General features: G+C 43.7%; 1 protein-coding gene across 1 annotated transcript in view; it reads left to right on the top strand.

Annotated features, from left to right (window-relative positions):
• The window catches only part of col19a1 (collagen type XIX alpha 1 chain), a 344957-nt gene that overhangs the window by 308768 nt on the left and 13956 nt on the right, over nt 1–22233 (top strand). Inside the window, exons 46-53 of the mRNA XM_033021894.1 lie at nt 2525–2569; nt 2719–2772; nt 3505–3558; nt 3652–3723; nt 6459–6494; nt 6672–6716; nt 8119–8289; nt 16984–17050. Coding sequence (XP_032877785.1) covers nt 2525–2569; nt 2719–2772; nt 3505–3558; nt 3652–3723; nt 6459–6494; nt 6672–6716; nt 8119–8289; nt 16984–17050 — 544 coding nt within the window. The remainder of the gene's footprint in view (nt 1–2524; nt 2570–2718; nt 2773–3504; nt 3559–3651; nt 3724–6458; nt 6495–6671; nt 6717–8118; nt 8290–16983; nt 17051–22233) is intronic.

A 22233-nucleotide genomic window follows, 5' to 3' on the forward strand; every position in this document is an offset into this window, starting at 1 on the left:
AAATAATGCAATATATTTTGAGTACTTTCAATTCAATTCAATATTTATTCCATGTCATTTGAACCTCAGTGAGGCTCAAACGAAACTCTGTTTCTACAGTCATACAAACAAAACAATTCCTACAAGACACACAAACAATTCAATTCACACAAACATCCATCACAGTGAATCTCCTCCTCACTGTGATGGAAGGCAAAGTCTTTTCTCCCAAGACTTTGAACTTGGGTTTGAAATTCAAGTCCTTTAAGCATGGGTGCAAACACAATGTTATTCAAAGCAGATACGTTACTGCCTCACACCCAGCGCACAGTATAAAAGACAGATCCCTATCGTTCGGAAAAAGAGAGAGATCTACAATAATTATAGGCAGCATGGAGTAAATGAGGTGCTTGAGGAGTATAAAGAATGTAAAAAGAATCTTAAGAAATAAATTAGAAAAGCTAAAAGAAGATATGAGGTTGCTTTGGCAAGTAAGGTGAAAGTAAATCCAAAGGGTTTCTACAGCTATATTAATAGCAAAAGGATAACGAGGGATAAAGTTGGTCCATTAGAGAGTCAGAGAAGCTATCTGCAGAGCCTAAAGAGATGGGGGAGATATTGAACAATTTCTTTTCTTCGGTATTCACCAAGGAGAAGGATATTGAATTATGTGAGGTAAGGGAAACAAGTAGAGTAGCTATGGAAACTATGAGGATCAAAGAAGAGGAAGTACTGACACTTTTGAGAAATATAAAAGTGGATAAGTCTCCAGGTCCGGACAGGATATTCCCTAGGACATTGAGGGAAGTTAGTGTAGAAATAGCAGGGGCTATGACAGAAATATTTCAAATGTCATTAGAAACGGGAATAGTGCCGGAGGATTGGCGTACTGCGCATGTTGTTCCATTGTTTAAAAAGGGGTCTAAGAGTAAACCTAGCAATTATAGACCTGTTAGTTTGACGTCAGTGGTGGGCAAATTAATGGAAAGGATACTTAGAGATAATATATATAAGCATCTGGATAAACAGGGTCTGATTAGGAACAGTCAACATGGATTTGTGCCTGGAAGGTCATGTTTGACTAATCTTCTTGAATTTTTTGAAGAGGTTACTCGGGAAATTGATGAGGGTAAAGCAGTGGATGTTGTATATATGGACTTCAGTAAGGCCTTTGACAAGGTTCCTCATGGAAGGTTGGTTAAGAAGGTTCAATGGTTGGGTATTAATGGTGGAGTATCAAGATGGATTCAACAGTGGCTGAATGGGAGTTGCCAGAGAATAATGGTGGATGGTTGTTTGTCAGGTTGGAGGCCAGTGACGAGTGGGGTGCCACAGGGATCTGTGTTGGGTCCACTGTTGTTTGTCATGTACATCAATGATCTGGACGATGGTGTGGTAAATTGGATTAGTAAGTATGCAGATGATACTAAGATAGGTGGGGTTGTGGATAATGAAGTAGATTTTCAAAGTCTACAGAGAGATTTATGCCAGTTGGAAGAGTGGGCTGAAAGATGGCAGATGGAGTTTAATGCTGATAAGTGTGAGGTGCTACATCTTGGCAGGACAAATCAAAATAGGACGTACATGGTAAATGGTAGGGAATTGAAGAATGCAGGTGAACAGAGGGATCTGGGAATAACTGTGCACAGTTCCCTGAAAGTGGAATCTCATGTAGATAGGGTGGTAAAGAAAGCTTTTGGTGTGCTGGCCTTTATAAATCAGAGCATTGAGTATAGAAGTTGGGATGTAATGTTAAAATTGTACAAGGCATTGGTGAGGCCAATTCTGGAGTATGGTGTACAATTTTGGTCGCCTAATTATAGGAAGGATGTCAACAAAATAGAGAGAGTACAGAGGAGGTTTACTAGAATGTTGCCTGGGTTTCAGCAACTAAGTTACAGAGAAAGGTTGAACAAGTTAGGGCTTTATTGTTTGGAGCGCAGAAGGTTAAGGGGGGACTTGATAGAGGTCTTTAAAATGATGAGAGGGATAGACAGAGTTGACGTGGATAAGCTTTTCCCACTGAGAGTAGGGAAGATTCAAACAAGGGGACATGACTTGAGAATTAAGGGACAGAAGTTTAGGGGTAACATGAGGGGGAACTTCTTTACTCAGAGAGTGGTGGCTGTGTGGAATGAGCTTCCAGTGAAGGTGGTGGAGGCAGGTTCGTTTTTATCATTTAAAAATAAATTGGATAGTTATATGGACGGGAAAGGAATGGAGGGTTATGGTCTGAACGCAGGTGTATGGGACTAGGGGAGAATACGTGTTCAGCACGGACTAGAAGGGTCGAGATGGCTTGTTTCCGTGCTGTAATTGTTATATGGTTATCCCATTATATCCTAGAATCCAACCGTAAGTAAGTAGGGTTAACCTGACAGTGACCAGCAAAGATCTTATAGTTCTGCTCCATTGCGTACTACAAGTCAGCCATTGGATTTAACAGGAGTGGACTATCTTGCTCCGCTATAGGATCTTTGGTGATCAGTTGTGGTAAGTGCTGGTATGTCATGTAAAAGTGAATAATAAGTTACCCTCTTTACAGGGAGAGATGGGTTTGCCAGGCCTGGAAGGATCACCAGGAGAAAAGGTAAATCTCACGATATTTATATTCTTTTTCTTTATTTTCTTCACAAGCAAACAATAAAGCTGTTATATTTCTCTGTCGGTTAATATTGTACCAACCTGAAGAATTATTTCCGAATTATTTACTGAATTTATTTTGTAATATATTTCCAGGGTGATACAGGAATGCCTGGGCCACCTGGTCTCCAAGGACCGATTGGTTCACAGGTGAGTGTTTGTGGAGAAATTGAATCATGTTGAAGATTTATATCGGGCAAAACAGTAAATCAATGTATGTAATATCTATTAAGGAGCATTGATGCACTGTTTAATACTATACAGCAAGTTCACCTTTTTACCTCTCATCTTCGCCCATACCATCTCACTGGAAGAAACCAATAATGTCATCTCAGACTACTGTTGTGACATTGTGCTTAATCAATTCTCTTAATCAATTGTATTTAATTAATTATCTTTTTCCACTACCTTTATCTCTCCATTTGCACCTGTATCCTGGCATACTAAGCTGCCAGTCCTATCCACGCTTAGCCAGGTTTTCATAACAGCTACAACATCCCAGTCGCATGTACCTATCCACACCCTGAGTTTATCCGTCTTACCCATCAGGTCTTTCGCATTGAAATAAATGCAATTCAAACCAACAGTCCTTCCTTGCTCCCTGCCATGCTGTTGCCTATCCTGTCCACTGAACATTCTTTCATCACCTTCCATATTGACTTCCAGCCTCTCATGTGCCAAATTCCTGCATTGGATCCTGCCTCCCTCACTCCAAACCCCTGGGTTTAAACTCACCCCAGTAGTCCTAGCAAACCTGCCTGTCAGAAAACATTTTAGTTAATGACCTTGGAAGTCACAGCTCTTTAAATTATACTTTCCTCTAATAATGAATGGTTTGTATTAGAAATAAGAATTATAACTTTTGTTCTTTCTTCTAAAAAGGGAAAACCTGGTTCTCCAGGTCCACCAGGACCACATGGTTTAACAGGCGATCCCGTGAGTTGAATTTTCATGTTCGTTCCAAGGTATATGATCTGCCATTTAGGAAGCAGAATTGGGTACTGACCTTCACTGTGTCTAATGTTGTAGGGAGTTAAAGGCGAGAGAGGACCATTGGGAGAAACTGGCTTTCTTGGACCGAAAGGACCGCCTGGAGCCCTCGTATGTAACTTTCTTAACTTTTATCCGCTGGAGAGTATGAAGAGATGATGAAGAACTAGCATATTTAAAATGTAGATCAGTGACTGGCACTGCAAACAAAATCTGAACTTATGTGGTACAAATATTCTTGCCATGCCTGAATATTGATAGATGTTGGTGCATGCAGGTATGGACCATGATGTTTTCTGAGATGCTAGTGGTGGTCGAGCTCCTTACTTGAAGGGAGGTGTGATTAAAGGAATATTCAAAAAGCTTCTCCATTCATCTTCCTTCTCCTCTCCCCGCAGTCACAGGATTAGTTCCTATAATTATGGAGAAGTCAGCCAGCAATGGTAAAGGAAGAGATGCAGGCTGCCAGACACCATACTCATCAGTATACAGTAGGTCAAGTGGCTCTGTGGGTCTCACTGTGGAAATATGCTACTCTTGTTACTGGTTACCTTACCGGAGTTGAGACCAGAGGTTTAGGGAATAACCCTCATTCCCCAAGGAATTCTGGGGTATATCATGTCGATCACATTGATTTACTCTGCAAGGTCTAGGATTAATTGAGGAAGGACATCCTTGTGATTGAGGCAGTGCAGCGTGGGTTCACTTGATTGATCCCTGGGATGGCGGAACTGTCATATGAGGAAAGATTGAAAAGACTAGGCTTGTATTCACTGGAGTTTAAAAGGATGAGGGGGAATCTTATAGAAACATATAAAATTATAAAAGGACTGGACAAGCTAGATGCAGGAAAAATGTTCCCAATGTTGGGTGAGTCCAGAACCAGGGGCCAAAGGGGAGGTCATTTAAGACTGAGGTGAGAAAAAACTTTTTCACCCAGAGAGTTGTGAATTTATGGAATTCCCTGCCACAGAGGGCAGTGGAGGCCAAATCACTGGATAGATTTAAGAGAGAGTTAGGTAGAGCTCTAGGGGCTAGTGGAGTCGAGGGATATGGGGAGAAGGCAGGCACGGGTTATTGATAGGGGACGATCAGCTATGATCACAATGAATGGCGGTGCTGGCTCAAAGGGCCGAATGGCCTCCTCTTGCACCTATTTTTTATGTTTCTATGTTTCTATGTAACATTGACAAAGTTTGTTCAAAATTCCAAAGAGATATCAATCCCTTAAAATCCAACAACAGGGTATGCAACAACAAGAGCAGTGCATTTCTACAGAAAGACCCACTGAACCACTTGAGATGTACTGAAGATCAGCAGTTGTCCTGAAGTAGGGAGTATGGTGTCTGGACACGTCCTGAGCATGATGGGTACACTCCAGACATCAGCCAGTCAGTCAACCTCCACACTGCGGAGGACACCACATTATCTGCAGAATCCAATACCTGCAGTGACTGCTGCTCCTGATACAAGGAAAATGTGATTAAATCCTCCCTTCATGTGCAGGTGAGGAGGCATCAATACTATTTTCTGCAGTTCCTGGGATGAGCCGACTGCAAAGAAATTAAAGGCCCCTGTGACTGCCGTTACCATTGGCATTGCTGCAAAGGCATGGCTCAGCGGCAGCAGTTTTGCCTGCAGAGGAGGCAGAACTCAATCTCATCTTGGAAGGATTCTTGCCAGCTAGAGCCCTTCTTACTCTCCTCGTGCCTCTTCTAACACCTGCTCTTGGTGCCCTCTCCTCTTCCTCCCAGTTTGCAAGAGTCCACACATCTTGATCTGAAGAAATAATTGTTTTTAAGCAACAAGTGCTTAGGATCTGGATTGTACTGGTTTTGGTTTATTATGGTCATGTGTACCGGGATGCAGTGGGAAAGTTTAATTAGCATCCTATCCCAGCAAATCATACAATGCATGATTACAATCAAACCATACACGAGTACAAAGCGAAATGTGAAGGGAAACAGAGTGAAAAATGTAGTGTTACAGTAACAACGAAAGCACAAAAAAATCAAAAAAGTGCAAGGGCCGCAACGAGTCAGATTGGAAGATCAAGACTAGTGCCAGGGATGGATGTAGATAGTTCAGGAAGAACAATCACAACATTAAAAAAGAAACACGATAAGTAAATAAAATAAAATAAATTGTGTAGGCCCATGATGAGAGGGTGGGAGAATAGCACTCGATTTGCTCTTACATAGATCCAACATGGACTCAATTAGCTGAATCGTCCCCTTCCAGTGTAATGCTTTGTAATCCCACAGAAAGGGATTCCTTAATCTGCAGAAAACCATTGTCAAATACAGATGTCTCACTTTCTGTGAAGTACCTGCTCTGTATAGTTCTCTCAAGTCTACCACTCTCATACTCAGTTGCAAGAGATCAGCTGGCCACTGAGGATCCTGTAAAGAGATTAAGTGAGGATGTCATTCCTGCACCTTTGCCTACTTCATTTGCAGTAGTTAGTTCAATGCTTGGGTTGCCATCTAGTCAAAATGATCAAATCAAGACAAATCACCAGCTGTCAGCTCGTCAAACTTCTGGCATGTTTGTGTGACCCCAAATTGCCAAGTAAAATGTTTCATAATTAAAATGGAAGCAAATTAGCATCAAAAGAAATATACTAAATGGTCCGATTTCATGGCCCGTACCTTTCAGATACTCCCTCTTATGAGGTGCTTGTTTTACTCCTTCCCAAAAGCATTTCTTAGATTTAAGGGGAATCATTGGTGGAGATCTTAGCACTGCTTCAGGGCAAATGGGGTTGTAGCAAATGTGTGACATAAAAATATTACCGGCATGATTCTGATGCTTCATAGATGAGTTTACATCTTATTTTTTACCAGGGCAAAACTGGACAACAAGGATTCCCAGGTGCACAGGTAAGGAAAAAGTACATTTCATGAATTGTGATTTTAATTGTTGCAATTTTGTTATGCTATCTCACCTGCATGCTTTACAATGTTAACTGGCTCCATGAACTGTAATCGTTCTTCAATTTACAATAAAGTGTTTTGGACATTGGGATATTATAGATATTTTCTTTGATTTAATTGTAGGGTTTGCCAGGGAACTCGGGAGACCGTGGACCCAAGGGTGAGCGAGTAAGTTGTTTATTCAAAGGAATATTTCTTGGACCAAGGATCATTTTAGCCAAGACATGCCAACTGATTACTGTGATCTAAAATCCTGTTAGATACAATGAGGATATAGACATCAGGATCATCCCGAACACTTTGTTCCCTGATCCAAGTTGGCATTTCACACATCGTGACCAGCTTTGCAGTGGCCACTTGGAGAGGGACCAATGGGAAATTAGATATTTGTAAATGGAGGAACAAGCCTACTCAGAGGCTAACAAATCTGGATGGAAAATGGTTGTGTGAATCAGGGCAACATTGAGGTGCCAATGTTCCACCTTCAGTTGAATACAGTCATTGCCTAGGCTTGTAAAGAAAAGCCACTTTAGGGACACAGTGGCGCAGCGGTAGAGTTGCTGCCTTACAGTGCTTGCAGCACCAGAGACCAGGGTTCAATCCTGACTATGGGTGCTGTCTGTATGGAGTTTGTATGTTCTCCCCATGACCGCGTGGGTTTTTCTCCGAGATCTTCGGTTTCCTCCCACACTCCAAAGACAGACAGGTGTGTAGGTAAATCGGCTTGGTAAATGTAAACATTGTCCCTAGTGTGTGTAGGATAGTGTTGATATGCGGGGATCACTGGTCGGCACGGACCCTGGGGGCTGAAGGGCCTGTTTCTGCGTTGTATCTCTAAACTAAACTAAACTAAACTAAACAAAATTAGTTAGCTGAAGTCCACATTTTGCGAAGGAGAAATTAAAGAGAAAGTATTGTATTCGTGTTGTATTGTATTGTATTCAAATTTATTGTCATTGTCTCAATTAGAGACAACGAAATAAATTTTCCTTACAGGCAGTATCATAAAAATAAATAAATAATAAATAATAAAACATATTAAAAATAAAATTGAATTAAAAAAATTGAATTAAAAAAAGAAAAGCACAAACACAGAAAGTCCACGACACAACATAACACAGTGGCCCCAAGGTGAGGAAGGCACCATAGTCCAGCCAGCCTCCCCTCCGATCTTCCCAGATGTTCATCCGTGGTCTGGGCCTTCCGAGCACCCGCAGTCGCCGCACTGGGCGGCCCGATGTTCAGGCCCTCACGAACATCCTCCTCCTCAGCTCCTCCAAGTATTGACTGCACTGTTGAATGGCATTTTTCAAATCTTAGACAATGTTTCACATTCTTTACTCACAGCAAGGTAAACAATTTCTAGGTGAGAAAGAGATGCTTTGAAGTGTGATGCATGTTTTTACTACTGTATCGTTTCCTTCATAAATTGTCTTCTCTGCAGATAAGATGCCTCTGAAATAATGTTTTACACAAGCTTAAATTGCTATTCCAAACAGAATAAATAGTTATGTCATGACTTATTTTTGTCATTGTATGTCTTGATTCATTTCATTCCTCTTTTGGATAGGGAGATCCAGGAATTCTGGGTGACCGAGGGCCTCAGGGTGAAAGAGGAAGGATGGGTAACACAGGGGCACCGGGAGAGAAAGGAATAATGGGGCCTTCGGGCCCCGTTGGGCCACGAGGACGAACAGGTGCTCCAGGACCTCCAGGTCATCGTGGCTTCTCTGGCGATTCAGTAAGACAAACTGACTACCTCTCTTGCCACATCAGTTGCAATATCCTAACATCTAAATACCTTCTATATTTGTGCGATATATTACCTACATATTTGATGAGTTCATTGTTGTATGTCACAAATAAAGATATTGGTGAGTGGATGGGACAATTATTCCAACTTTTATAAGAAACATTGATTATTCTCAATTATACTTTCGATCAGAAGTGATCTTTCCATTGCCAAAAAAAAAAATATACCAAACGACTTGCCAGTCACTTTGAGCTATTAAATCAAAGCCACATCTCCCCTCTCAGGTGGATGTAAAATATGCCAATGTAGCTTTCAAAGATGAACGGGAGAATGCTCTGGACACTATTTATCTTCAATTGGTCATTATCATATTGCTGTCTGTGGAACAATCTGTCCACCAGTGACGCAAGTATTTCTGCTTTCAGCAATGCCTACATCTCAAATTTAATCGGTTGCAAAGTGCTTTCAGACAGAAACATAGAAAAAATAGGTGCAGGAGTAGGCCATTCGGCCCTTCGAGCCTGCACCACCATTCAATATGATCATGGCTGATCATCCAACTCAGTATCCTGTACCTGCCTTCTCTCCATACCCCCTGATCCCTTTAGCCACAAGGGCAACATCTAACTCCCTCTTAAATATAGCCAATAACATCCTATAGGGGGCGCCGTCCTGTGTGGTATGGCTGCCCAGCCTGCAGCTGTTCGTTTTTCACTCTTTTTTTTAATTTTTAGTGAGTTTTAGTGTTTTGTTCTGGAGTTCTAGTCTTTTTTATATGGGGGGTGGGGGGGAGGAAGGGGGAAACTACTTTTCAGGGTCCCTACCTGGTCGGAGAGGCAGCTTTTCTCCGGGCTGCACTTTCGACCCGTCCTCGCAGCCTACCAGCGGGCCTGGAGCGGCGTTTCCTGAAGGGACTGCCCAGAACCTCAGCTTCGGCGGCGGCGCAGCGCTGGAACGCTATCGCGGAGCGGGAGATGCCTTGCCCGGGTCGCCGCGCTGGAACTCCGGAATACTGAGACCGCTGATGAAACATCGCGGAGCTGCGGGTCTGCGGAGCGGCCAGCTGCGGGCGGCGGCGCTGACTTTAACATCGGGGGCCTGGGATCTCTCGCTGAGATCGGCAGTGGTGGAGCTCCCGCCGGCGCGGCCTTGTTGGCTTCGGAAGCCGCGGTCTCCGGTAAGGGAAGCGGCCATTCCAGGGTTCCCAAGCCGCTGACAGGATTCTCCCGACGCCGGAGCACCATCACCCAGCGAGAACGGCCTGGAACATCGGGCCTCCGTAAAGGCAACTGTGGAGGCCTCAATAGGCCTGACTATGGGTGGACATGGGATGGGGACTGGACATTGTGCCTTCCCTCATAATGGGAACCATTGTGGGGGGATGTTTTTATGTTTACATTTCTTTATTACTGTTATGTCTGTATTCTTTCTTTATGTGCTGCATTGGCAAGAAGCATTTCACTACACCTAGGTGTATGTGACCAATAAAATAACCTTTGAACATCCCGAGATGATGCATAGATTCTTATTTATTGAGGATGCAACATTCACAGCATGTGGCCTGTAAACCAGACCTGCTGCCTGCAGTTTCTGCTCAACCAGACTTATTGTGAACACAGAGGAGCTGACCCCTTAAAACTAGAAAGTATAGATTAGTGGTGAGAAGTGAGAGGCACAAGTCAGTATTACTCTGCTAATTAATTTCATAATCTGCATTTGTGTCTACTTCCACTAGGTGTCAGCATTGCACATCTTCTTAGTTTGGTGGCTGGAGCACATTGACTGCTTTATTAAGCCAATTCATTATCTGTAGAATTCCACCAAGAGTGCTAAAGAGCTGAACTTTGCAAACCAAGTTTCCCTGCTTTAGAATTTGGCTAAATATTTTAATAGAGTGATCAAAGTTTTGGACAATGGCTAATTAGAAAAAAATCAGCATTGTATTATTTTCAATTGGTGTAAAAGAACTGGTGAGAAAAAAGGGACACCATCAATTTTTCATTATCAATAGTAGCCTTATGGCTCCCAGTATTATAAGTATTGTTTTTGCATTCAGTTCAAAAGTTCATTTCAGATATATATTCATGTTGCTTTAGAATGAAATGTTGACCTCATTCAGGACGTATTTTAAGATAGCAAGTGAAAGATCTTCTCTAGATGCAGTGAGGATTTCATGATATGTTCTGGTTTAAATTCTGTGATAGCAAATGCCAGGTAATATGAATTGTGTTGGATGCTATTCAATGCTATTGGGTTTGACCCTCATGATTAGGACCTCCAGAAACGAGTTTCACAAACGGTTGCTCTGTAAATGGGATAAGTATGGAACCCCCAAAGTTATGATTTAGAAACATAGAAACATAGAAATTAGGTGCAGGAGTAGGCCATTCGGCCCTTCGAGCCTGCACCGCCATTCAATATGATCATGGCTGATCATCCAACTCAGTATCCCGTACCTGCCTTCTCTCCATACCCTCTGATCCCCTTAGCCACAAGGGCCACATCTAACTCCCTCTTAAATATAGTCAATGAACTGGCCTCGACTACCCTCTGTGGCAGGGAGTTCCAGAGATTCACTACTCTCTGTGTGAAAAAAGTTCTTCTCATCTCGGTTTTAAAGGATTTCCCCCTTATCCTTAAGCTGTGACCCCTTGTCCTGGACTTCCCCAACATCGGGAGCAATTTTCCTGCATCTAGCCTGTCCAACCCCTTAAGAATTTTGTAAGTTTCTATAAGATCCCCTCTCAATCTCCTAAATTCTAGAGAGTATAAACCAAGTCTATCCAGTCTTTCTTCATAAGACAGTCCTGACATCCCAGGAATCAGTCTGGTGAACCTTCTCTGCACTCCCTCTATGGCAATAATGTCCTTCCTCAGATTTGGAGACCAAAACTGTACGCAATACTCCAGGTGTGGTCTCACCAAGACCCTGTACAACTGCAGTAGAACCTCCCTGCTCCTATACTCAAATCCTTTTGCTGTGAAAGCTAACATACCATTCGCTTTCTTCACTGCCTGCTGCACCTGCATGCCTACTTTCAATGACTGGTGTACCATGACACCCAGGTCTCGCTGCATCTCCCCTTTTCCTAGTCGGCCACCATTTAGATAATATTCTGCTTTCCTGTTTTTGCCACCAAAATGGATAACGTCACATTTATCCACATTATACTGCATCTGCCAAACATTTGCCCACTCACCCAGCCTATCCAAGTCACCTTGCAGTCTCCTAGCATCCTCCTCACAGCTAACACTGCCCCCCAGCTTAGTGTCATCCGCAAACTTGGAGATATTGCCTTCAATTCCCTCATCCAGATCATTAATATATATTGTAAATAGCTGGGGTCCCAGCACTGAGCCTTGCGGTACCCCACTAGTCACTGCCTGCCATTGTGAAAAGGACCCGTTTACTCCTACTCTTTGCTTCCTGTTTGCCAGCCAGTTCTCTATCCACATCAATACTGAACCCCCAATGCCGTGTGCTTTAAGTTTGTAAACTAATCTCTTATGTGGGACCTTGTCGAAAGCCTTCTGGAAGTCCAGATACACCACATCCACTGGTTCTCCCCTATCCACGCTACTAGTTACATCCTCGAAAAATTCTATAAGATTCGTCAGACATGGTTTACCTTTTGTAAATCCATGCTGACTTTGCCCAATGATTTCACCACTTTCCAAATGTGCTGCTATCCCATCTTTAATAACTGACTCTAGCAGTTTCCCCACTACCGATGTTAGACTAATTGGTCTGTAATTCCCCGTTTTCTCTCTCCCTCCCTTCTTAAAAAGTGGGGTTACGTTTGCTACCCGCCAATCCTCAGGAACTACTCCAGAATCTAAAGAGTTTTGAAAGATTATTACTAATGCATCCACTATTTCTGGAGCTACTTCCTTAAGTACTCTGGGATGCAGCCTATCTGGCCCTGGGGATTTATCGGCCTTTAATCCATTTAATTTACCCAACACCACTTCCCGGCTAACCTGGATTTCACTCAATTCCTCCAACTCCTTTGACCCGCGGTCCCCTGCTATTTCCGGCAGATTATTTATGTCTTCCTTAGTGAAGACGGAACCAAAGTAGTTATTCAATTGGTCCGCCATATCCTTGTTCCCCATGATCAACTCACCCGTTTCTGACTGCAAGGGACCTACATTTGTTTTAACTAATCTCTTTCTTTTCACATATCTATAAAAACTTTTGCAGTCAGTTTTTATGTTCCCTGCCAGTTTTCTTTCATAATCTATTTTTCCTTTCCTAATTAAGCCCTTTGTCCTCCTCTGCTGGTCTCTGAATTTCTCCCAGTCCTCCGGTATGCTGCTTTTTCTGGCTAATTTGTACGCATCATCCTTAGCTTTGATACTATCCCTGATTTCCCTTGTTATCCACGGATGCACTACCTTCCCTGATTTATTCTTTTGCCAAACTGGGATGAACAATTTTTGTAGTTCATCCATGCAGTCTTTAAATGTCTTCCATTGCATATCCACCGTCAACCCTTTTAGAATTAATTGCCAGTCAATCTTGGCCAATTCACGTCTCATACCCTCAAAGTTACCTTTCTTTAAGTTCAGAACCATTGTTTCTGAATTAACAATGTCACTCTCCATCCTAATGAAGAACTCAACCATATTATGGTCACTCTTGCCCAAGGGGGCACGTACAACAAGACTGCTAACTAACCCTTCCTCATTACTCAATACCCAGTCTAAAATAGCCTGCTCTCTCGTTGGTTCCTCTACATGTTGATTTAGATAACTATCCCGCATACATTCCAAAAAATCCTCTTCCTCAGCACCCCTGCCAATTTGATTCACCCAATCTATATGTAGATTGAAGTCACCCATTATAACGGTTTTGCCTTTGTCGCACGCATTTCTAATTTCCTTTTTGATACCATCTCCAACTGCACTACTACTGTTAGGTGGCCTGTACACAACACCCACCAGCGTTTTCTGCCCCTTAGTGTTTCGCAGCTCTACCCATACCGATTCCACATCCTGCAAACTAATGTCCTTCCTTTCCATTGCGTTAATCTCCTCTCTAATCAGCAACGCTACCCCACCTCCTTTTCCTTTCTCTCTATCCCTCCTGAATATTGAATATCCCTGGATGTTCAGCTCCCAGCCTTGGTCACCCTGGAGCCATGTCTCCGTGATCCCAACTATATCATAGTCATTAATAGCTATCTGCACATTCAACTCATCCACCTTATTACGAATGCTCCTTGCATTGAGACACAAAGCCTTCAGGCTTGTTTTTACAACACTCTTACCCCTTATACAATTTTGTTGAAAAGTGGCCCTTTTTGATTTTTGCCCTGGATTTTCCGGCCTGCCACTTTTACTTTTCACCTTGCTACCTATTGCTTCTACCCTCATTTTACACCCCTCTGTCTCTACGCTCACACATTTAAGAAACCCTTTCCCTTTAACTCCATCCTCCACTAGCCCATTCGACACCCCACCCCCCTTATTCAGTTTAAAACCACCCGTGTAGCAGTGGCAAACCTGCCTGCCAGAATGCTGGTCCCACACCTGTTAAGATGCAATCCGTCCCTTTTGTACAGATCCCCCTTACCCCAAAACAGATCCCAGTGATCTAAGAATCTAAATCCCTGCCCCGTGCACCAGTTCCTCAGCCACACGTTCAGGTCCCGTATCTCCCTGTTCCTGCTCTCGCCAGCACGAGGAACTGGAAGCAAACCGGAGATAACAACCCTGGAGGTCCTGCTTTTCAGCATTTTTCCGAGCTCTCTAAAGTCTCGCTGCAGAATATTCATCCCCTTCTTTCCGACATCGTTTGTGCCGACATGCACTACCACTTCCGGATGTTCACCTTCGCCCTTGAGGATTTTCTGCACTCTGTCCGTGACATCCTGGATCCTGGCACCAGGAAGGCAGCACACCATCCTCGCATCCCGTCTGTTGCCGCAGTAACCCCTGTCCGTACCTCTCACAATGGAGTCTCCTACTACAATGGCGTTGCCTGCCTTAGCCCTTTTTGGTTTTGGCTCAACAGCCCTATTCGCATCACAACCCAGTCCGCCGCCCAGTGTAAACACCTCTTCTGTCCCGACAGCTTCTAAGTGGGTGAACCTGTTCACAAGAGGTACAACACCCGGGGACATTGGCATTCCATGCTTCCCTCCCGTTCTCACTGTCTCCCACCTTCTCTCTTCCAGTACCTTAGGTGTAACAATCGTACTGTAGGACTTGTCGAGGAACGACTCCGTTTCTCGGACGAACCGGAGGTCATCTACTTGCTTCTCCAGTTCCCCAACACGGCCCTTCAGGAGCTATTTTTATAACCTGGTCCTGGTTCAAGTTCCACTCTGGAGAGTTGTGCGTGGTTAACATTTCTAACACTGCACTGATTACAGTGGTGTTGGAGGTGCCATCTTTTCTTAATTGAATGTAAACGATTCCATGGCAGTAAAGTAAATTATTGAAGTTATTCTCAAACTTCAAAACAATATTTATCCTTCAATGACCATCAATAAATTGGTGTGTATGGCATCTTGCTGAGCTCAAATTGGCCTATTACACAAGTGACTTCAGAATAGGCAATAATGCTAGATGTATAAAATAATCTTTCATAAATGCAAATATTTTGTTGTGGAAATTTCTATACGGTTGGTGCAACTGTAACAATAGGGCCTTTAAATGTGCTTAAATACATCAGTCAATAAAAGGAACCCAAATTTAACCAAGGTACAAAAACTTGGACTATTAACACCACAATCCAGGCAATTCCAGTGCACCAACAAAGTCTGAATAAGGCTCCCAACCCAAAACTAAAATATCCATGTTTTCCAGAGATACTACCTTAATCGCTGAGTTATTTCGGCACTTCATGTCCTTTTCAGAAACCACAGAGTAGCCTCCTGAAGAAGGCCACGATAAAGCCAATCTATCGGCCCAGGCGGTTTCCCTCTTTGCTCCATGGTAGAATTCTGAAGTTTTTCACTTATCCACATTAAACTGTAATCAGCGCATCATTTAGTCTTAGATAGAAGGAATTAGGCTGTGGGCCGAGGAACTTTTTCGTTCAAGTTTGTGACCCAACTCACGGAACTACCTGAATTTTGTACATATTGTGTAAAATTATTATATAAATCATGCCTGAAACTCATCAAGATCAAAACCCGCGCCTTTTTTTATGGTCGCTAGGCAGCGAGGACCCTGGGATCATGGCTGCCTTCTCATTACATCAATAGCAATAGCAAGGTTTCCAAGGAATAAAGGTAATGCTAACCTTGCTGATAATTTTGTTTTTCAATTGATTTATCTTTATAAAGTTATGATGTGAACTGTTAAATAAAAATGATAAATAACAAATGTAGGATCAGGGTCAGGGTCAGTCGATCGGTCTGTCAGTCGGTCAGTCTGTCTGTCGGTCGTGCTTGTCGGTAGTCCGAAGGATGATTTGGAGGATCGGTCGGGCTGTCGGTTGGCTGAAGGATGCTGTGGAGGATCTGTCGGGCCGCCCGTGGATGGTGAGAGTGGTTGGTCCGCCGGTGGGTGTTGCGACTGGTCGGACGGCCGGTGGGTGCTGCGAGGGGTCAGTCAGACTGTCGGACGGCCGGTGTTGCAGAGAGCGAGCGGGCGGTCTGATGGAGCCGGCGTTATAGTGGTGCTGAAGGCATCCCGGGTGGCGTGCAGGGCAGTGCTGCTCCCCACCATCATCACCAAGATGATCGAGAAGGGCATGTTGGCCGAGGTGGACGCACTGAGTGGCCACACTTACGGAGCCCGCAGCCTGACCCAAAGCGGCTCCAGCTCCTGCCATGGGCAGCTCTGGAAGGGGGGAGAGTTAAGGTTAGGCATTTTCCTGTCAGTGGAAGATGCCTTAGCCTTCCCCCACCCTGGCACTGTCCCAGTCCCACTATGGCCGTGACCCCCACTCTGCACACTGGCAATCAGTGGCGTTCAGTAAACAGGGGAACCCACAGGAACTGCCCTCACCTATTAATTAGGCTGGTTCAGGAGCCGGACCTCTGCGGCAGTCTCATTCAAAATACACACAATTATATTAATTATATTATTTTTATATAATATATTTATACATAATTATATATGATTACAGTCATATTCACATCATTTATTTATATATATATGTATGTGTGTGTATATACATATATATACATATATATATACAAATATATATATGGGTCACGAAAGTTGATTTCTAGACTCATTTTTGATGCTGGGCCCGCAGCCTAAATGGGTGACGATGCTGCCGGTCCTGCTGAGTTACTCCAGCATTTTGTGGCTATCTTCGATTTAAACCAGCTTCTGCAGTTCTTTCCTACACATTTAGTCTTAGACATCATTCTCCTTAATTAGTTTGCTAATTATTTTGTAGTCATTCAATCTCACTGTCTTGCGTTGTATTTCTAAACTAAACTAAACTAAATTAGGTAGCTGAAGTCCACATTTTGCGAAGGAGAAATTAAAGAGGAAGTATTGACTGCACTGTTGAATGGCATATTTCAAATCTTAGACAATGTTTCCCATTCTTTACTCACAGCAAGGTAAACAATTTCTAGGTGAGATACTTTGAAGTTTGATGCATGTTTTTAATACTGTATAAAATTATGTTGTTGTCATTCAATATCGCTGTCTCCATTGTACTTTACTGTCATTCTGCTGATTCCATAAAATCTCTGATTACTTCACTAGGACATCAAAATTCCATTTGAAGAAATATCAAAATTTATAAGACAAGAGATTCACAGAATTTTTGAAGGTAAGGAAGTTGAAGATTGAAATTGAAAAGCAAGAAACTACAGCTAGAAGCTGTGTTAGCTTGCATGACCTTCTAATAGAACTAAGCAAAGTCACAAAAGAAGCATGTTTTAAGTTGCAGAAAATTTGGGGTATGGGGTGGTGTTCAGAGAGGTCAAAGAGAAGTCTATAAGAAGTCTCAACCCAAAACGTCACCTATTCCTTCTCGTCATAGATGCTGCTTGTCCCGCTGAGTTACTCCAGCTTTTTGTGTCTATCTTCGGTCAAAGAGAATGTTGGTAATAAGATAGAGATCATGTGTTTCTGATGTAAATGGGAGAGGAGAGGGGGGGTGGGGGTGACTGACTCCTTGATTGGACCCAAAAGGTCTACAGCAGAGCCAATCTCAATGGTGACCAGCGTGAAACATACTAAATCTTGAAATATACTTCAATGGTTGTCAGTGTCCCCTGCAAGGCGCCATCCAATTCTGAAGCTATGGTTATGCTCTGCCTGCTCAGAGGAGCAGGCTATGTCATTTGCACGCCAACATTAGAGTCCATATAACATTTAATGTTTCCTGAGCTCTTTCACGGTAGGAGATCAACAAGTGCCCAGAGGAGATCCCGCATTCTGGGAACTAGTCGCGGCCTCAGTATGATCACCACAAATTTTTCAACACATTGAAAATTGGTCGCCATGGAGAAAATCAATAATCCTGTAGTCGTAGGTGCAGGTGTAGTGGGGTCACCATGTAGTTATGGGTAGTCTTAGGTAGTCTTAGTTAATCTCCTTTGCTGATCGGTCATTTTCATTGGCTCATTGGGGGGAAAAACGTAAGCAGGAGTTTTCAGAACCAAGGATAACACCGGTAATGTTAAATGCCCGCCGAACTTCACAGCTGCGTATCTCTGGCTTATTAAAAGTTGTCTGGCTTCTTAAAAGTTGTCCCCACTCCTTCCCTCCCCTTCTAACCCCTCCCCCCCCCCCCCCCCCCGTTTAAAGGACTTACCATACACTGTGCTAGCCTTCTTAATTACGGCACCAACCTTCCTGTTCATCGCGGTGTGTGTCTGTATCACCTTGGCTTTGCACGGTGTGAATTTCAGACAGCGCTTCCCCCCCGCTTGCCCTGACCCCGTCTTTGCGATTCTTCATCAGCTGTCTCTCAAGAATTTGTTTATATTGTCAAAATCTGACCTCAACCTAGCCAAAGTCGGAGGACGAACGATAGTAGTCTTGGCCAGAAATAGTTCGTAAAAATGTAGTAACAAAAAACTGCAAATGCTGATTCACAACAAAATACACAAAGGGCTGGAGTAACTCAGCGGGTCAGGCAGCATCACTGGAGAGCGTGGATAGGTGACTTTTTTGGTCGGGACCCTTCATCAGATTGTTTGTAGGGCAGAGATAGGAAGCTGGATGAGAAGAGGGGCAGGACAAAGCCTGGCAGTAGTAGGTGGATGCATGTGAGGGGAGGGGGGGGGGGGGGGGGTGATAGGCAGATGGTTGAACAAAGGCCAGAGATGAAAGACGGGAGATATAAGACAAAAGGGTTGAAGAGTTGCAAATTGTGGAGCTAGAGAAAGGAATGTAGAGAGAGGGAGAGGGAAGAAATAATCTAGGTGGGGCACAGGGGAGATGGGGGAGGGGGGAAGAAGGGGGTGAGGGGGATTTAAGTTACCTAAAATTAGAGAATTCAGTCTTCATACTGTTGGATTGTAAAATACCCAAGCGACATATGAGATGCGGTTCCTCCAGTTTGTATGTGGCCTCACTCTGGCTGTGGAGGAGGCTCTAGGGAGCAGTGCAACTAGGGAGAAGGTAGGATCACTCAAGGATAAAGGAGGGAATTTATACAAAGAGGATGTATGAAGGTACCAAATGGGTAACTGTGTTCACCAAGGAGAAGGAGGATGGTGAGATGAGTGTAGTGATTACAAAGATGCTACGCCATTTTGAGATCAAGAAGGAGATGGTGTTAGATCTCTTGAAAAGCATTAAGGTGGATAAATCCCCAGGGCTGATGGGATCTAACCCAGGTTATTGAGAGAGGCAAGAGAGAAGATTGCAGGGACTTTAGACATACAGCATGAAAACAGGCCCTTCAGCCCACTGGGTCTACACTGACCAGCGGTAACCTCGTACACTAGCACTATCCTATACACCAGGGACAAATAACCTACAAACTTGTATGACCTTGGAGTGTGGGAAGAAACCGGTAAACCCAGAGAAAATTAATGTGGTCATAAGGAGAACATACAAACTCTGTACAGAGAGCACCAATAGCCAGGATTGAACCAGGATCTCTGGCACTGTAATGGGCCTGTCTCACTTAGGCGACATTTTCGGCGACTGCAGGGGACTATGCAATCGCCACATGTTCGCGAGTGGTTGCCAGGGAGCCGCCTTCATGGTCGTGAGGAGTTCCCACATTATGGTCGCCATGAATTTTTCAACATGTTGAAAAATTAGCGGCGACTGGAATGAAGCCGCCATGGAGAGTAGCGAAAATTCTCGAGCCGTAAGTGGGTCAGCAGGAGGTCCTAATGGGTTGCCAGGAGGTCGAAGGTTCTCGTAGGTTGGAGCCGGTGCTGACCGGTGAATTTCATTGGCTCATTGGGCAAAAAAAAAGGTAAGCAGTAGTTTTCAGAACCAAGGATAACCGACCGGTAATGTTAAATGTCCGCCGAGCTTCACAGCCGTGTATCTCTGACTGCTTAAAAGTTGTCTCCACTCCTTCTCCCCCCTTCTCTCCCTCTCCTCCCCTCTTTTAAAGAACTTACTGTACACTGTGCTTTAGCCGTCTTTTTACAGCGCCAACCTTCCCGTTCAACAAGGTGTGTGTCTGTTTCACCTTGGCTTTGCACTGTGTGAATTTTTTAAACAGGGCAAGCGGGGGGTGCGCTATCTAAATAATTCACACAGGCTGGTGAAGGAAGCGATGTGTTTGTGTGTGTGTGTTCCACTCGCCGTTCCAGTTGCCGGTTTTTCAGGCGACTGCCGGCCACTTGATAGTCGCTGGCAGTCTGCTGAGAAATCGCCAAGTGGGAGAGGCCCATTAGTCACCACAGGCAGCATCTCTGGAGAGAAGGAACGGGTGACGCTTTGTGTCAAGACCATTCTTCAGACTGAGAGTCGGGGAAAAGGGAAACGAGAAATATAGATGGTGATGTAGATAGATATAGAACAAATGAATGAAAGATATGCAAAGATACACTCTTATACATCGGCGAGACCAAACATAGACTGGGCGATCTTTTCGCTGAACACCTTCGCTCTGTCCGCCTGGACCTACCTGATCTCCTGGTGGCCAAACATTTTAATTCCCCTTCCATTCCCACACTGACCTTTCTGTCCTCGGTCTCCTCCATTGTCAGAGTGAGGCTAAACGCAAATTAGAGCAACAGCATCTCATATTTCGCTTGGGCAGCTTACAACTCAGTGGTATGATTTTGATTTCTCTATAACTTCAAGTAACCCCTGCATTCCCTCTCTCTCTCCATCCCTCCCCCACTCATGTCGCACCAGCTTCTCATTATCACCTAGCAAACAGTTAACAATGGCCTGTTTCCTTTATCCTTTTTTTGCATATCTTTCATTAATTTATTCTATATCTCTCTACATCACTGTCTATATCTCTGGTTTCTTTGTCCCCTGACTCTCAGTCTGAAGAATGGTCTTGACCCGAAACGTCACCCATTCCTTCTCTCCAGAGATGCTGCCTGTCCCACTAAGTTACTCCGGTATCTATCTTCGGTTTAAACCAGCATTTGCAGTTCCTTCCTACGCTGTAAGACAACAATTCTACCACTGCGCCAATGGGCCACCCAAACATATTTGTCACCTCTCTAGCCACAGGTGAGTTCCTTGAGGACTGGAGAGTAATCCATGCAGTTCCTTGCAATACTCCAGGTGTGGTCTCACCAGGGTCTTGGTGAGACCACACCTGGAGTATTGCGTACAGTTTTGGTCTCCAAATCTGAGGAAGGACATTATTGCCATAGAGGGAGTGCGGAGAAGGTTCACCAGACTGATTCCTGGGATGTCAGGACTGTCTTATGAAGAAAGACTGGATAGACTTGGTTTATACTCTCTAGAATTTAGGAGATTGAGAGGGGATATTATAGAAACTTACAAAATTCTTAAGGGGTTGGACAGGCTAGATGCAGGAAGATTGCTCCCGATGTTGGGGAAGTCCAGGACAAGGGGTCACAGCTTAAGGATAAGGGGGAAATCCTTTAAAACCGAGATGAGAATAACTTTTTTCACACAGAGAGTGGTGAATCTCTGGAACTCTCTGCCACAGAGGGTAGTCGAGGCCAGTTCATTGGCTATATTTAAGAGGGAGTTAGATGTGGCCCTTGTGGCTAAGGGGATCAGAGGGTATGGAGAGAAGGCAGGTACGGGATACTGAGTTGGATGATCAGCCATGATCATATTGAATGGCGGTGCAGGCTCGAAGGGCCGAATGGCCTACTCCTGCAGCTAATTTCTATGTTTCTATGTTTGTATAAGAAGGGAAGTAGAAATAATCCAGGATATTGCAGACTGTTGATCCTTACAATGGTGGTAGCGAAGCTATTAGGCAAGATTCTTTGGGAAAGAATTTACTCGCATTTAGAAGGGAATGTATTAATTAGTGATAGCATTTCCTACAGCAGATCATGTCTTGCTAACTTGATTGAGTTTTTATAGGAAATGACAAAAGTCTTCAATAAGGGCAGTAGATATTGTCTATATGGATTTTAGTGAGGCATTTGAAAAAGTTCCTCAGGGCAGGCTGATCCAGAAGATTAAGATGCATGGAATTCATGGTAACATGGTATTTCCTATTCACGCCACTCTTGCTATTTGCTGCGCAGCAGTGGGATTTTCTGTTTCACTCTCCTAGGTGTTATTGTAAGATTATTTATTCCTTGTTGGGACATGGTGGACAAGAGTGGGTTGCTGTTCAGTGCACTGCCCCACAAGGCTGGAATTAAGGTGCCTCTACCTTATAGATTTCATAAAGCAACATTGCGAGATACTTTCATCACTAATTATGTTTGTGATTAAGTGAGAAAACTAAAACAATAGGGAGAAGTTTTTCTCAAATTTGCTGTTCCCTTTTGGTGAATTTATTTTAGGGAATTTGAAGGGCTTTGAATCTAACTAGAGAGAATGATTCTTATTGATAGGAAACCATTTATCAACGTTGCTGCT

This window comes from Amblyraja radiata, chromosome 5, assembly GCF_010909765.2.
Source record: "Amblyraja radiata isolate CabotCenter1 chromosome 5, sAmbRad1.1.pri, whole genome shotgun sequence".
Lineage (NCBI taxonomy): Eukaryota > Metazoa > Chordata > Chondrichthyes > Rajiformes > Rajidae > Amblyraja > Amblyraja radiata.